General features: G+C 45.8%; 1 protein-coding gene across 4 annotated transcripts in view; it reads right to left on the bottom strand.

The window, feature by feature from the left end:
• The window catches only part of CLSTN1 (calsyntenin 1), a 30,396-nt gene extending 22,020 nt beyond the window's left edge, over positions 1-8,376 (bottom strand). For 3 of the 4 annotated variants that reach the window (XM_005530456.3, XM_014259210.2, XM_005530455.3), the window contains exon 1: positions 8,229-8,376. In XM_005530456.3, the coding sequence (XP_005530513.1) occupies positions 8,229-8,295 (67 nt within the window). In that variant the 5' untranslated portion in view covers positions 8,296-8,376. The remainder of the gene's footprint in view (positions 1-8,228) is intronic. The other variant, XM_014259211.2, reaches the window with a different exon arrangement.
• Positions 8,377-18,146: the final 9,770 nt, after the last annotated feature.

Raw genomic sequence — 18,146 nt, forward strand, 5'->3', positions numbered from 1 at the left:
GAGAAATGCAGTGTCTTTCCTTGTCAGCCTCCAAGCTTTTTCCACTACATCACTAAAGATGCAAGATCAAATCACGTCATCTACCAGGCTGTCATCTACTCTGTGACAATCCAATAGGAGAGTCCCTTAATTATTAAATATTTAGCTTTATGCTACGATCCCCAGCTCAGGTGGTGGAGTGTGACCACCTGAGTGGCTCCTGGATGGTTACATTTCCTTAATAGTACCATTTTCCCAAATGCAATTCTGGAAGATTGCATGTATCCACAGATGCTTAGAGCCAAATGAAAAACAACCTAAAGGGCCTGAAAACTGCTCCTTACCAGACAAAACCAATTATCTTCAGCAAACAATGCATAGTGAAATACAAGAAATGCTTTGCTAGAGGCAACAACAAACACACCAAAAAGCATTCCATAGGCAACATCACCCAGGTTTTGGTCTGCAGGAGATCAAGAACTTAAACTTATGAAATGCATACCTGTGCAATTACAGCACAATATACACTACAGCATGAACACTATCACACAGCTGAGTCCTGTTACTTCACCTCTAAAGAATTAGATAAGCAGATTGGTAAAACAGGCAGATATGGAAGGCTAACCCAGACTCTCGAATCCTGCCTCTTCAATGAACTAAAATGGATTCATGTCATGTGCCACATGCTTACCTAGGGGAATTAAAAAACTGATAAAAGAACACTTCAATAAATGATTAAACCTAGAGAACTCATACAGGAAATCATAATACTCCCAATATGCTTTCATCTGCAATCTTTTACTAGTTAGTGGCAACAGCAGACAGGATATATCACCCTCATCCATAACAATGCAGCAAGAAAGAACTCACAAGGAACTGTTTTAATGCAAACCGTGTTTAATTACTCCATCTGGTTTTGCTTAATACAGAACACCCTCTTTATTGTCTCAGTATGCTCACACAGGCACACTTGCAGTATGCAGCACCCCAGAGAGCCAGTAAATGCCAGGCACACTGTTCTGTTTACCCAGAGCAGCTCTGTGCTGCAGCACACCCTCCCAGAAACACTTCACAGCAAACCTGGCCGTGCTCAGAGGCACTAACAGATTCCTCCCTCCGAGGGAAGGTGCCACGAACTGCTCAGGTGTGAGGCTCCCATGGAATGCTCACCCACAACTCAAACCTGCTCTCAAGAAAACCATCTCACCAATACAGCTGTGGCTCCAGGAGCACAAGGAGGTCACAATCGTGTATTTTTCTGACAGTACATCCCGGATAGTTATACCCCAATCAAAAATCTGAGTCCTTTCATCCGTTCATCTTTGCAAGGATGTGGTATAAAATACTAGAACAGATCTCTGCCAGAAAAAAACCTCCATCTCCATTCTAATGTTTCTGAATGTGGATTACAAAAATACTTAGGTTTTGGTTTTTGTTTTTTTTAAAGTTCTGAGAAACCTTCTCCTAATTTAGCAACCTCCTAAATCCCACTACTGCTGGGTAGGGAGTTCTATAAAACCTTGAAGTACTGTAACTACATATGAACAGAATTATGAGTATGCTGAGCATCTGCAAAGTTTAGTGAACCTTCAAACAATAGGCCCAGTTGAAAGCAAAGTCATGTCCTTTTATTGTGCTGCAGACAATAAAATCATAAAGCTTAAACCCCTTTGTGTTTTGGAAGGCTAAAACATCACTAGATTTTAAAACATAAAGCTTAAATCCCTTTGTGTGTATGAAGGCTAAAGATCACTGGATTTTAAAACACCAAACTTACTGCTGAATATCCAGGAAAGGCCTGTTATCCATATTTGTGATCTACTGACTTCAGCATAACCACACACTGGAAGGAATTCTCAAGCTAGCATTTGAAATATGAAGTACAGCTTATGAGCAATACATCACTGCTTCCCTTCAGTCAAACTGAACCAAGCATTATCCTGATCTCAGCTGCTTAAATAGCATTAAATGCTGGACTGAGAAGAGGGACAAAAACGTGAAGGGGTGAAGTTTAATTGTCACAAACCTCCTGCAATCTACAGAAGTGGTTCAAAGCCAGACTGGTGATCTCAAACCAGAACAGCAGCCTATTCCAAGCTTGACACTAACAAAGTGCCCTGGGCTGTTAATCTCCTGCCATTTAACTGGGATAAACTCCACTGGTTTCCTTGAAATACAATATTCACACTATTTGTAAGCGCCTCAACTGGAATCTGCTGTAAATCCCAGCGAGCATTTAATCTAGTCAGGCGGGGGGAGCTGTGCTGGCACAGGCAGCTCGCAGACTTCTGCCGGCTTTTAGTGGGCACAAAGAAATTCCAAGGCCTGCTAAGCACAGGCATTTCCCGGGTGTCACCCTGGATGGAGAAGGTCCTGCAGAACCCTCCCTGCCGCCCAGCCTGACAGAACATGTCCCACGAGGTGAGCACCAGCCACTCCCAGCTCCCATTGTCTGCAGGTAATTGCTGCTACAATTACAAGGGGAGGAACTGCACGTGCTCCAACAGCAGGTTTGAAAATGCCACCTGCCCCAGGTGAATGTGCTCAGCGCCTCCTGAAGCAGAACAGAGCAGCCTGACAGCTCTGCAGCAAAAGGAATGCTCCTCAAAGCAAGGATGCTTCCTTCCCAAGAGCGATGGCTGATGCTGCAGAACACAACCCAGCACATAACCAGCGGCAACCTCTTCCTGCTGCCTAGAAGAATTAATGAATGTAAATGAGCAGGCAGGCAGGGTAGCCCAGTTTAGGGCTAGCATGGAAACTTTAATCAAAAGCCATTAAGAAAATCAGATTAATTCAGTTCTGCAATTTGAAAGCAAATATTAAAATTAAATGTACTTACCAAAGTCCTTTCTGAGGACTTCTGTTATCTTCCTACAAGTGGTCAGAAGTTTATTTGACTTAAATGGGATCTGGCATCGACATGACCAAAGATTTAAACACAGAAAGGACTTACCCAGAAAGGACTGTAGCTGGAAAACTTCTTCTAGGTAACTACTTCTAATATACAGTGCTGTCTAGCCACGTTGCATATTGTTAGAACTGAATCAAGATGATTCATGTCAAAATAAATTCCTAAGAATTAACTGGTTAAACATATTAAACTCAATAACAAGTACTAGAGTTTGAAAGCTATTTGCTCAATCTAGTGACAGTAAACACAAAATCCTCATTCTGAAAACCTACCTTTGAGACCACATGAAAAACTACTAGAAAAATTCAAAAAAAGAGAATTATATTATCTGTAAATACAGATGAGCTGCACTTCATCTGCAGTAGATGAACTCGTAAAGAGTCCTTTACTTGTCCTGAAGGTTGAACAAAAACTGATTACTGTATGTATTTTGCTTAATTGTCTTCCTCTGGAGACAAGAGATTACAAGGATGCCTTTCAGTGAGACAATAAAAACTTCAACGTGTCTTACCTAACAGTCATAATTTAGTACTGTTCTGATTAAATTTCAAGCCATATCATTAAAAGAACAAGTCTGTGTAGTACCTAACCACAGAAAAGTACAGTCCAGCCAAGCAGTGTAGGGCTCCACAATAAAGTATGCCTTCTCCACCCTGAAAGTAAAGCTGAACAAGAAAAGGCATAGCCTGGCCTGATTACAATGTGTGTTCTGTCCTGCCCAGCCTGCCACTCACAGCTCCTGCCTCCTGCCTCCAGGAGAAAAGACCCAGGATTAATTTGGATATAAGCAACTCAAGATAAACCAGTGGTAATGAAAAGATGTACTGTATTTGTTTATTTAACTAGGTCTTCTCAAACCTAGAATTTTACCAAAAGTCATTGTCCTACAACCAGGTCCAAACAATGGGATAAAACCGAACACAAGTTCTGCTCAAATGCTGACTTTGTTGATAGTGAGGAACTTGCCCACAGTACGAGGTTCCACGACAAACTACCATTTCCACTGCTGGGAATTGAAAGCAGTGGCAAAGTATGAGGGAGTGAGTCCAGGAGACTCAGTGGAATATCCAGATGCCCCAGGACAGGGTTAAGTAAGGGCATCCACCATTGCCCCCTCTAGGGTTTCTGGCTGAAGGAAAACCCAGTGGTTGAAATTCACCCCACAATTTCAGATCTCTGTCTTGGATTCTTTGCCACAGCTAAGGAGCACTTGTAACTCCTGCCCTGGAAGCTCAACTGCCATACACCAGAGCACAAGATAATGTTTATAAACTATCAGCTGCCTACACTATCAGCCTTCACAATTAACCCTAATTCTTCAAACACCACATTCAAACCAATAGCTGAAGGGATTCAACAAGGTTTTATTAAATTGTATTTTGCCTAGAGAAAAATCTCTTGTTTATCACCACTTACAGAAAGTTTCCTGTTCTCCACTGAACCAGTTGCCTAAATCTGATTTTATTTGTACAAAGATACATTAAAGTTTTGCTATAAGCCTAATGAAACTAAGAGATATGCAAATGACTGATTAGAAACTATTTGCAATTTTTACTATCCACAACTGCAACAGAAGAAACATTCAGAGCACCAAAGACCTTAGACAGAGGATAACTGGCCAAATTTGAATTTGGATAAAAGCCTGGCAGAGAAAACAAAGATTCCACCACAAAACAGTTTAAATAGGATTAAGACAACAAAGCCTTAATTTCAAGTGAAATTTAAAATGTTTTACATTAAACAGAAGATAGAAATAGAAAACATAAGCCTTTAACTACAAACACTGATTTAATAAATGTTATCTTAAATGTTGCTAATTATAGTGCAGGAGTAGAAACCCCTTCCCTTTTAACTGTTGTATTTATAAACTCTACTCCTTGAAAGGAAACAGTATTCAGAAATACAGCAAACATCACCCCAGTATAGCTGGCACTTCTGGCTCTACTTGTTGACTCCATTTAAAAACAGGGAAACCCACTGGGAGCAGTAGCTGCAACTTGTTTTCAATCAGATACAAAGCAAGTGAGATGAGACCTAACACTATAAACAAAGGACACACAGACAGCTCTTCAAAGGCACTGAGGTTTCCAATAATCCTTTCTAAAGGCTCCTAAGGAGGTTTAGTGCCTACAGAAGCCAATGCGAGTCAATCAGTACAAAACAAATAAATTAGAGTGCAAAACAAGATTTATTTAAGACCAAGGCTTCCGCCTCACTGAACTCTCCCATGTTGAGGTATCGTTTCTGTCTTTGACAACAATGATAATGCTACAAGATATGCAGCCCTTCACACCATAAACCACTCTTCAGAGAGACTTCTCCCAATGGAACTAAAGAGAATGAGAAAAATGGTCCAAGTGCTTTTGTCCAGAAAGCTTCAATGACTATGGAAGTTCTTTCCTCTCTGCAGAACAGTTTCAGTGCCTCACTCAGCTATCACACACTTGGGCTTCATGGCAGGAAACACTGCTTTACCCAGAATACCAGAAGTCTAAGTTGTGGGATGTTCACATTATGCAGAGTTGTGGCCTGACCTGGGTCTATCTTCAGCCCTTCTAACTTCCATGACACACTGAAGCCCATGAACCCAGCTTCTTTCCTTCTCCTTAAAAAAATCTTTGCAATTATCTGCAACTGGTGATTTTGTGGCTGCAGAAACATCACCACCTCAAACCAAAGATATATTTATTAAGTCTAGAGAAGTTTCTGCTGACAAATTTTCCTGCTAATTCAGCACAGACAGCACAACCTGCAGCCTGGTAACACGGGAGAAGACAACTAGCACAGGAGTATTCCAAACACACCATAAACCATTCTTGTCCACACCATCTCTCCTCCATTTCAGTTTCCACAGCAGTGCACTATTTTAAATAACACATACAGAAAAAGAGATTAATATTGTTTGTATGAACAGATGGCTGTATATAATGCTTTCCCAAGCACTATACATTGTTGAGAGGTCTAGTACTGGTTAATTCTCCCTGTCCTCAGCGGTTTCTTACTTTCATAAATACTTGGAGAATAAAAAAACCCAGGCCCCACAAATAGCCAAACTGTCTCTACATAATGCTTTAGGGTAGCATTATATTTCCTTGCTCTAGAAAGAAGAAAGACAACTACCTAATCCCCAGCCCTATATTAAAAAGGTTTTCCTATCAAAGAAATATCTGCAGAAGAACTGTAGCACTAACAAAGTGGTTTGTGGTTTGGATTTAAGAAATTCACAGCACCACATAACTTCCTGAAATAATCACAGATCAGCAAACCTTCCTCAAGATAGTATTACTTTCATCAATACCCTTCCTAAATGACAGTCAGTTGGAAGGGCCCCAAGACACCAGAGGTCTGTTGCTCTGCCTGGTCAGGACCCATGGAAGCTGCAGCAGCGAGCTGCGCTGCCTCCTCCTCCGGAAACTCCTCCATTCCACTCCCCATGCGGCTCTGGTCAGAGACATCCAACTGCTTTATCCATAAACACAGTCTGAATGCACTGCTAGCTGCTGCTTTTCCACCGCAACAAGCTTAGAAATATTTGGGTCAACTTGACCAATTACAAAACTAATTCGATTAGATTAAGAGTTTTGCATCAGCTGGACAGGAAAATGCCTCTTTGGAACCCAAAAATCACTCTCTGCACCCCTTAAAACAACTACAGGGAAGATGGTAGGTCAGCTAGCTCAGGCCTGCCTTTTGTGCAAGATTGTATCACCCAAACACTGTTTCCCTCTCTCTCCATCATCAAAAAGGAAACCACTTTTCACTCCCCTGTTCCAACAACAGGAATGGCAGAACCGGCAAGTTCAACTGTACTTGAGAAAAAAAAAAAAATGGAACTGGCAATACAGCACAAAATAGAAAGCTTACCATAAATGCTTCCAAACAAATGCCTTTCCTAACAGCAGGGAAATGAAAACGAGTAGCCCTTGCAGCTTTCCAGGTGTCCTGCAGATCTTACTTGGCGCTAAGTGCATCTCCACATAACATTATTAACAGGCCTACCTACAGCAGCCAAAATGCTACAAGGACTAAGGCAACTGCACATACTAAGCCAAACCAGCCCTCATTCTGTAACTCAGTTATGTGTGATGAAGTTCAACAGATCAGGATCTGCAGTCCAGCAGCTCTGTAAATCTGGCTGAAAACAGGTACTGCCATCAACAAGCTGCAGAAAATCTGCCTACCAGCACTGTCCTGGGTAATGCTGCCTGAATTTGCCATTTGTTTCCAAGCAGCTTCCTTGGAAAACGGTTTTTGATCTTAATATTATTCCTAATTTCAAACGATGGAATTCAAAGCCACTATGCATGTGTACTGGTTGGTAAAAACTACATTTAACGATTCCAAGAATGCTGATGAACAGACTGTACTTGAGGGATCTTGCACAGGTAAATAAATGGGCACTGTCAGAACAGCTGGCAGAGGACTTCCTAAGACATACTACAGCATCAGCTTCTTCATCCCACATAGGGAAACTGCAGCAAGATGTGTCCATAACGAGCTGCTTTTTAGATCAAGAACTTCCCTTCAACGTATTTATAAGCCATTTTACAACCACTTTTTTTTTTTTTTTTTCTACATTACTTCTAATGTACGGTCCTATTCAACGCTCTTAAATCTCATCATGCCATCCTGCAGAAGCAGCATTCCCGATGCCAGGGGTAACCTTCAGGTGAGGAAGCGCCTCGGAGCCTCTCAGTGAAGCCCGCCGGGGAGCAGCCCCGCAATGCGTATGCTGCTGCTCCTCGGGATCAATCAATAGCCACCAGGCCCGCGCTCACATCGCCCAGCCGCTGCTCCGGCCCAGCCGCTGCTCCGGCTCGTGCCCGCACGGAGCCTTCCCACGCCAGCCCAGCCAGGCCCGGCTGCCGAGGGGTTTTATTCCCGCTCCCGCCCCGGCTCTGCCCGGCCCCGCTCCGGCCGGGTCTGCCTGCGGGACCCTCCCGGCAACAAGTGCCGCCCCCCGCCCGGCCCGGGCCCCGTTATGTAACAGACAGGCGGACACAGCGAGCGCCGCCGCCGCGCATCCCCCGCCGGGCCGGGCTCTGCCCTCCGCGGCTGGGAGGGCTCGGGGCCGCTGGGCGCAGGTGAGCCGGGAGGACGAGCCGCCATCCCCTCATCCCCTCTGCAGGTGCAATGGCCGCGGCGGGGTCACCCCGGCCGCACCTCCATCCTCCCCCCTTTCCCTACCCTCGATGTCCGCCCGCCTCCGCGATCTGCGCGGGGCGCCAAGGACACCGTCCCCTCGCCCGCCCGCGGCGCGGTTCAGGAGGCGAGCCGGACTGTCGCCGTCACCAAGGTGCCGCGCAGCCTCCCCCGCCCGCCCCAGCCGCATTACCTCGAGCGGCCGCCGCCGCTCCGCAGAGCAGCGCGGCGAGCAGCAGGCGGGCGGCGGGGGCCGGCATGGCAGCGCGGAGCGGGGACGGCAGCGCGCAGCCCCGGCTGGCGCCCCCGCTGGTCCGGGCTCCGCTGTGCGGCGGGCGGAGGGCTCGGCTCGGCCCCGCGGAGGAGGAGGAGGAGGAAGAGGAGGAGGGACGAGAAGCGCTGCGCGGCCCCGCTCCGCTCACCGTCCCTCCCCTCCCACCCCCGCCCGCCCCGCCGGCGGCTCCTAAAATGGCGGCCGGGTCCGCGCCGGGCACCAGGCGGGGGAGGGAGCGAACCAACGGCGCGGGGCGGGGGGGGACCGGGAGAGCCCATTGCGGACCCCCGCGGGCAGCGGCGCGCCCCGCCCCTGGCGCTGAGGGCACTGCGGCACCGCCATGGTGCTTCGGTCCCTCAGGGGCACCTCCCGCTCCCTCACGGGCGCCTCCCGCTCCCTCACGGGCACCGCCATGGTGCTCCGCTCCCTCACGGGCGCCTCCCGCTCCCTCACGGGCACCGCCATGGTGCTCCGCTCCCTCACGGGCGCCTCCCGCTCCCTCACGGGCACCGCCATGGTGCTCCGCTCCCTCACGGGCGCCTCCCGCTCCCTCAGGGGCACGTCCCGCCCGCCGGGCCCGGAGCGCCTCGGCTGCCGCTGCCTCGGGCGCTTTGGGCTTCGTTTGGCCTCTTGCTGCGGGCAGGGAGCAGAGCGGCCTCCCCGGCGCATCACACAGCTGGAGGGACCTGCTGCCCCTCTGACGCCTCACATTGCTGATTTGAAACGATGCCCCTCTAAAGCCTCACACCGCTGGTTTAATAAATGCTGATTAAGCCCCCAAGTCGTTAGAAAGAGTTAAACCCCGTATGGAGCTATTTAAGAAAAAATTAACCCCATATAAAGCTATTTATAGCTATAATGCTTTCTCCCTAACGTTTACTTCAACATTCCATCCCCAACATTCATTTCAGAAAACAAATTCCTTTCAGACAGAACCGCTGGGTTTTACCCAGCCCAAAGCTGATGCCAAAGGCAGACACAGGGACACACCGGGAATGGGAGGCACAAACCAAGTCAGCAGCTGGGATGGAACAAACTGCCGACACCTGGTGCTGCAAGCATCAGGTACAAACAATCACGGCATCATTTAGGTTGGAAAAGACCTTTAATATCATCAAATCCAACCATAAACCCAGCACCTCCATCTTGCTGTTTTCCCAGCTCTAGAAGTGCAATCTTGCAGGAACGTGTCCAAACACAAACGCCTTGGTGCATCACGGAGTCTGCTCTGCAGAGCAACAAACCTTTTTAATGTAGTGACTTCTAGCAAGGCAAAAGATTACTTATGTTTGGAAAAATTTCCAAGCGCTATCTAAATCAAGGATTTTCATTAAGTTGCACAGAACTTGTCCTATAATAGAAAAGTTCTTTGCTTTATTATCAAAAATTTCAATTAGAGAATGTTTCAAAAAAGGAAAAAGTGATCAATGATCTAAGTTTTAACAATTAAAACAATTAAAATGCAACCAACTTATTTTATAATTAGATCTGACTACTCATGGTTTGTACCTATTAGCCATTTCACTCCCACAGTGAAAAAAAGTCCAGAATGTTCAGGATCCTAGAGATGTGGCATTTCCTTATTTTCTGTACAATTTCTGTGCAAGATTGATCTGTGCTGGAAAAGCCTCCTTCTCCCTCCTGAGGCAAAGCCAGGGCTGAGTACCTGGTGACCCCACACTCGAGATGGGGGGAAACCAAAGGTGAGAAACCATCCTCATCACCACCCTGGAGCAGCCACTCGGGTCCCACGAGAGGCCAGAATCTGGTCTGTACAAGCCAGTGCTTTTGGATACCCAAAGGAAAAATGTTCTCCCTCTTGCGTCCTCCAAACCAACCACTTTTACTCTCTGTGTGCTCCGTCTGCAGAGCAGGAACCTGAAGAGCCATACCCTGAGGCCCAAGCCAGTGAACATCCCCAGTGACTGTCCCGTGCTCAGGAGCTCTCCCTTAGCCAAGTTACTCCACATTTATTCCATTTACTGCAGGGCAGCTGCTCTATCAAGAGCTAAGACATCTTTCTTTTTTTAAATAAAGCTAAAGCCTCAGTCTAAACCTCCTTGATTTCTCAGCCTGGCTAACATATGCTGGATGGCAGATCATGTCAGAAGAAGCCTGGAGCCCATCTGTTGCCAGAGAGCTGAGTCTTTACATTCCGCCAACGCAGCTTCAGCTGACAGGGTGCTACATGATGTGTTTCTCTTTTGTATGGAGAGTAGGACTGTCCAGCACAGTGTGACTCTCAAACTAGGCTTACTGACGTACTGTCTGAGTGAGAACCACCCCATTAATAAAGATTTGCTAGGCAAGATCTCATCAGTTGAAAGATGATTGCCCATTGATGAATACACGGTGTAATACATATCCAGTATTTGCCCAAATATTAGATTTTGATTCGGAATCTAACTATGGACAGAGCTTTAATGTCAATATAAATGTATCTGAAGAGGGCTGAATGTCTGGCCAGTTGTCATTCACATACACATTCTCTATTAAAACATTTTTTGCAAGATAAATTATTTTGCAACTGGGCATTTAAAAGAGCTGTGCATTTCACTTGGGTTGTATCATACATTATAACAGGAGAAAGCACAGCACCGTGGACTACAGCGAGAAGGGGACTTTACTGTTACTATCAGGACTTGTTTAAATTGTTCTGATTCTGTAGAATTAGGAAGAAGAGACATTTTTAAGAGAAGAAATGCTATGTCCTGGTGAACCTTATTTATTACACAATGACACTACCAGCTCAGATGAATTAATCAGCTGAATCAGTCATGATGAAACTGGGAAATTTCCAAGGAAGAGAAGGCATTGATGGCATTTCACTTTCTAAACAAAACTCCTCCGAGTCAGTTGTGACTAAGGCACTGATTCAGTAAAGCAATCAATTCTTTAGCCTGTATTTTAGGATCAATTTGATGGCTTTGTTTCCTTGGATGGCTGAGAGGTTTGAACTGGCAGCTGAGGTTGATACAGATGGGCCCTGGCCCTGCACACAAGGTGAGGCAGCCACATGAAATCCTGCCCCCTGTCACCGTGAATGTTCCACTGGCACTTACTCTGGAAGTTCAGCAAACACAACATCCTCTCATTTCATTTCACAAAACTCAATTTGATTTCCATCACCAGTGTGGGACCTGCTGTGCACCAGCCCTCAAGAGCTGTCCTGTTCCTCCTGTGCTGGAGGAAGCTGCATTTCCCACGCTGACAGAGATCCTCTATCCCAAATGCCACATGCCATTATTTCAGAGAAATTCAGGGAACTAACTTCAGCACCTTCATTTTACCACTTATCTCCCTCCTACTCTCTGACCTGCTTCTCAGATTCCAAAAAACCATTGATTTTTATTTTATTGGTAAGCAACAAAACTGGAACAAATGGCTCCTGGCAGAACACGTTTTCTGTTTCAGCTGAAAACCTATCTGCCTGATGTCCTTGAAATGCACAGTGTGACTAATGCCTGGCTTGCAAGGACCCAGGAGGACACATTTATTGCACTTGTCAGAGTGGAGCTGAGCAGCTAGAACAGAAAAGATAGGGTGGTAGGGAAAAATGAATGCATTTACCTGCTCCTGAAAGGCAGGCAGTGCACACAGGGAGCAACAGGACAAGCTCGGGTACCTCAACAGCAGATCTGGATCTGCTTGTTAGAGTTCAGGACCATAAATAATTTTGAATACATGCAGAATATGCACTGTTACTTCTGAATGTTATGCTTGGACTCTTGTTTAAAGGGGGGATGTGTAGAGAAAGGGCCCAAACTTCAAACAGTCTAGAACTGCACTGAGAACTAGGTTATCTTCAAATAAAGAGGCTGGAACCAAGTGTGGGCTTGTTTTTCATCTTAGTGCAATTCATCTCTGCACAGTAGTGTGTTTGCAGATGAAGATTCCTTTTAATGGGAAGTTAAAACCCAGCTTTATCTCCTCCACCAGTTTATCACAGCTGCCCTGAAACCACTTCTGAGAAGGGACTAAGTGCCATAGAGACTATGCAGTCATTAAGCTCCTGAGAGAGCTGCAAACACACCCAAGCAAAAGATGAGGGCCACAAGAAAGCAGCTTCTGAGAGCTGCTGTAACTCCAGCTGCTCCCATCCCCACTGGAAAAGGCGATAGCACAAAATCCCAAAGTATTTGGGAATTTGAATTTTGGTGTTTTCTGGTTCTGACATGGCTGAAGAACAAACAGTTATGAGACTAAGAAAAAGATAATTCAGGGTGAATGTAAAGGATTAATTCTGTACAACAAGGCCTATGAAACCCCAGAACACTCTTGTAAGGCAACAGGCAGTAGTGGCATCTTTTGGCTCATTCAAAAGAAAACTCCACAACACAATGCCAGAGCAACACCCCTGCCAGCTGGAAGACAAAACACACACAGGTGACCTGTTAGATCATTTATTGTCTTGCTGTCCCCAATATACACACTCTGAACACAGGCATAAAACTCAAGTGCTTTTAGATTTGGGAGATTAAGATTTTATTATCATTTTTTAATGCTTTGGAACCTGACTGTATATTTTAGAGGAGAAAAAAATTTCAGGACTGGTTTTCCCCACACTTGAAAATTTCCAGAACTGCTTTGATCATGTATGAGAATTGATTTAGGGGATGCAAATGAAGGCCTTGGCAATCTGAAGAAGAAAATCTTCTCCCCTGACATTTCGGAACGTTCAGAGAATTCTCAACAAGCCATTGAAGTAGGGGTTCATCAGAGAGACAAAAAGAAAATTCAATAAGCAAAGAAGTACATGAAACCAACCAGCTCCTCACAAGAAAACCCACGGCATTAGCAATCTTTCTGCCTTGTTCTATTCTTCTTCCTGCTCACACTTACCTTCTACAGCAAAATATGCATCCAGAAACATGAAAGCAATGAAGGGGAGATGCAAGTCCTTCCTTACAAAGAGAGACTGAATATTCTGCATCATCATTATAATATTTTACAACTCATTAGCACCTTCCATCCCAGGATCTCCAAGCATTTACAAGCGTTAATTAATGCACTCTCACAATAGTTCTGTGAAGCAAAAGGCAGGTGTCTGGGTACTGTGGTGACAGGTGCATTACAATTGAATAAGACAGAATTTCCAGGCTTTCCATTTACATATTTAGGAAAGAAGGGAACAAAGAGGGGAGGGAAAATTAACAAGTGCTGCAATAGCTTGAAATACCTTGAATCAAGATATACTGTAAATACCTTGAAATACCTTGAACACACTCCCTTTCAAGTCTTTACCTGAAATGCAATACTTGTTAAGGACCTCAAGAACATTTATTAGCAGAACTATTTGCTGAGTGAAGAACCATGGGGTTTTTTTTTCCCAGTTCTATCACAGATGTCTCTCTGGGACAGTGTCTTGCCCTGCCCTATTTCCTTGTCTGACAACACAGTCCAGTAACACACCAGGTATAAAAGGGTGGGTGGATAAAGCAACTCATATATTTACACCAGGTACTGGTGACTCTTTAAATTTCTCAGCTTACAGATGTTTTGTATTCTTTAGGCTCATGGTATTCTGCAAACATCTGGTCACACAATGAGGTTTTCCCCTCTGCCTTCCCCCTGCAAGGGAGAAGAGCCATGTGCATGAATATTCCCCTCCCCAAGAGCCATATGGGAATGTAAAGGCATTCTCTGAATTCATTACCCAGCCCCACAATATGATTCTGTCTTTGTAAGGGCAAGAAAATGGATGTTAATTTATTCCTTATTGCTAATTTGAAAAGGAGCACAACCACAACAGTTCCATTGCAAAGACTTCTACCAAGGGTGTAGTTTAAGTCCAATTACGTGCTATTAGTACATTTGCTCTTTATTCCTGTGGCATATTAATTACATGTCTGGTATTCTGATAATTAACACAATTACACTCTTTATTTTCCCCTTTCTTAGCCAATATTCTTGCATTTTATTGGGATAAGTAATTTTCTATAGGTAAAAGGAGCCAAATCATCACATTAATAAAATCAAGAAACAGGCTTTCAAATGAGCTTATACAGAGAAGTTCCAGCAGTGTTCTTCAGCAAAAAGAAAAGCAGATTCTCTCTTGTTGGGCTGCAGCCTATCTCAGAGATTCCAAAATGAACCAAATTACCATCCTCTAGTTGTGTATCCAGCATGACAATCAGCCTGAGCAGCAGGGCTGTAAGGACTGCACTGGCACTGCCACACACAGCTCTTCCAATGCCATCATGTGTTCAAAGGATCCTTGGTACCAAAACCTCTGATCTCCCACTGGCACATGTGAAACTCAATTCCATATAGCAAAACCAAAAGTGACAAAGGGTCAGCCAAGATGTTTACAACTGCCCAGGTCATCCACAAATCAACACTCTGCAGATAATGCAAAGGAGTACTAAACAAAACAAAACAAGCACTCTCAGTGCTGTAAAACATCAAGGTGGGTAGATTTCACTAAATTAACTACATACAGACACCTCAAAGATTTGGGGTTTTACCTTCAGGACAAATTATTTTTCCTCTAAAAACAATAGTTTTCTTTAAAAGCAGATCTTGAACCTCCAGTCGGTCTCATACATTATGGCTAAAAAAGCCCCACAATGGAAAGAAAGGTTCCAGCAGTTTCCTTCTCGAATTGTTTTTTTGGAAAAGAAGGAAAGAAGGAGCAAAATGTTACATCATTCTGCACCAACACAGAACTCAGTGGAAGGTTCCTCAGCAGCCTGTCCTCAGATGCCATGTCCTGGTGTCCAGCAGGGCTGGCTGCAGTGCTCTGGGTGTGCAGAAATTGGGGTGTCCCTGCTCCTTCACACAGCCAGCAGCGGGCACTCCTCACATCTGCTCTCTGGTGCACATTTCACCACATTTCACCACATTTCACCACATTTCACCAGTAAGGAAACCCGTGGCTGCAGCCACAATCCCAACAAGTCCCTCTCTGCACAAACCCCCTTACATTAGCTGGTATCAGTGAATCAGTTCCAGGATCTGCACTGTGGATAATTTTCCCAGATTTCCCCGAGGCAACGTTTTACCTACATAAGCTACCTCTTAGAAAGTTTTTGAAAGTTCCTTTTGAGATTATCTGGTCAGGATGAAAACCCAGTTTTGCTTTTCTTTTTTTCTTCTCTTATTCCCCCCATCCCCGCCTTTGTTTAAAATTCCAGCGCTCCCGGTTTTTCCCTGGCAGCGCCCCGGCTATTTAAGTTACAGTCTCCTCAGACACGAGTGCAGCTCAATCCCTTGTCATCTCCCATATTTATTTCTGTTCTGACAGACACCAGTGGTGACCCTTCCTGCACTAAGCCACTGCCCTCCTGGCCTTCTCTCTAATTGCAGCTTTGCTAATCGCGTTCTGCTCACCGCCCATGGAATCACTGCTGGGCACGCCAGGCCAGCGGGAGGAGAGCAGCGGGGACAGGGAGAGGGGACAGACAGACAGCGGGGACAGACAGACAGCGGGGACAGACAGACAGCCGGGACAGACAGACAGACAGCGGGGACAGACAGACAGACAGCCGGGACAGACAGGGAGAGGGGACAGACAGACAGACAGACAGCGGGGACAGACAGACAGCGGGGACAGACAGACAGCCGGGACAGACAGACAGCCGGGACAGACAGACAGCCGGGACAGACAGGGAGAGGGGACAGACAGACAGCGGGGACAGACAGACAGCCGGGACAGACAGACAGCGGGGACAGACAGGGAGAGGGGACAGACAGACAGCGGGGACAGACAGACAGACAGACAGCGGGGACAGACAGACAGACAGCGGGGACAGGGAGAGGGGACAGACAGACAGCGGGGACAGGGAGAGGGGACAGACAGACAGACAGCGGGGACACAGCGGGGACACAGCGGGGACACAGCGGGCAGCCCCAGCAGGAGCAGCCGAGCCGCGGGGCCCGGAGCTCTCCCCGAGGGCAGCTCCAGGGCACGCAGCCTCTCGGCACAGCTGGCGGCTGCTTTCCCTCGCTGCTCTCAACAGGACGATGGATGAACGCTGGCAGTGACCCGTCCCGGGGTGGGGAGCCTGTGTCGAAGCTCTGGAACACCGTTTTGGGAAGGTACAGAGGGTTGTTGCTACCACTGCCTCAGCCACTGACCCACCAGCAGCAGGAAAACAGCCGAGTTCTATTCTGTGGCTTTTGAATAGGTGTTAACACGTTAACCCTAAAAGGGAGTCAGCAAAGAGCTGTTTTGTCTTAAAGCAGGAAGCAAACGTCCATCGAGTCAAGGCTCACACACCAGGCAGAACAAACCTCGGTACTCAGCAGCTCCCTCCCCAGCCAACCCAATACATGCAAATGAATCGGAGGGATTTAGAATAATTACCCCATCCCAACGTGTGCTGCTTTAATGTGTCCATTAGATTGTTAACTCCATGGTTTCCTCTGCTGAGTGAGGGAAGTTAAAACATTTCCAGTAACTTTTTGGAAAGGTTGTATGCTCACCTCTTTCACGGGATCTACTGCTGGAACCCACAGGATCTCAAGGACCATTCCACTATTCACACAAACATTCAACAGCCCTGAATTTCCACTTCAGGTCACCTGGACCTTCTAATGTTCCAGGCTTTCTCTCATTTTCAATCTGGACAAAGAGCCTCCAAACGGAGATTTTACTTTTTCTCCTTGTGCTCTACCCACTGCTGTCTGTCAGAAGTGGATCAGCTGAGTAAGTGGAATGACACACTGTCTTCTGCAAAAGGAAGCAGGGGGGGCTTTAAATCCCATGTTGTGTTAAATGACTGAAGTACAGAGCTTTGTAGTGCATGCTAACAACACACACTGCTCCCTGTTTACTGCTGCTTCAATGAGACATTGTTTATGGAGTGGAAATAAAAAGCTTATGAGATGAGACAGGCATATCATCCTGTCTGAAGCCCAGCTTACACAGGCAGCTTCATGCGGCGTGAGGAAGAGCCTCTGGGAATGACAGGCCTCTGTGGAACATTAAAATACAACCCAGGATAGGTCAAGTATTTATTGACCTGATCTAAAATCGAGTCTGAGTGCCCAGGTTTCACTGATTTGAATGAGGGGAATATGATGACAGCTGAAACTCCAGAGGCTCTGCAGTGACTGAGTCCTCAAACTGAGCAAGACGCAGAGGGGAGAGTCTGTCTGCAACAAACAGGATAAACCTCTTCCATTTGTTAAAGCCATCATTTATGTACAAGATTATCATATGCCATTCTACAATCCTAATCCTAGACCTTGAAGCAGCAGCAGAGATTAGAGCCTCTGACCATTTTCTAAAGAAATGCCACAAGTAACCAGTAACATCTCAGACAGAAAAGATGCTAAAGCAAAGGAAGGGAAAAACACCCTAAATGTCTGTAGAATATCCTTTTTTTCTCCACTGAAAGGCACACAAAGCCACATACCACACTAGATATGCACAAGAGAATTCAGCTCTAGAACATCTTAGTACCCTTTTCCCTCAAGCATCTCTGCTCCCTTTGCTGCCCAGCTCTCATTCTGCCTAACAGCTCCTTAATCACAGGATCTGTCACACACATAAAATATTATTTAACCTCCAGCACAGAGGAAAATGCATTTATAATCTACTGGGTTTTCCCCTTTAATCTCTCTCTTTCTTCCCTTACTGCTCCCCCTCTCTTTTAGTAGCTCTGAGCAAGAATGGTGCTAACGACCTTCACAAAGACTTATTCAGGTCCAGACAAAAACCAGCTCTGCACTCTTGTCAAGACAGGAGACTAAAAAAACAACACACATGACCTCCTCTTTCTACCCAGGTGACAGAGCACACACCAACAAATCACAAAAGCAAAGTTGTCATTAAGTGTCATGCTAGAATTACAGAACCAATTTAATTGTGACTGAGGCTCAACTCAGCCA

The sequence above is a fragment of the Pseudopodoces humilis genome, chromosome 24 (assembly GCF_049639895.1).
Source record: "Pseudopodoces humilis isolate 2021_Gansu_Grassland_sample_001 chromosome 24, ASM4963989v1, whole genome shotgun sequence".
Classification (NCBI taxonomy): Eukaryota; Metazoa; Chordata; class Aves; order Passeriformes; family Paridae; genus Pseudopodoces; species Pseudopodoces humilis.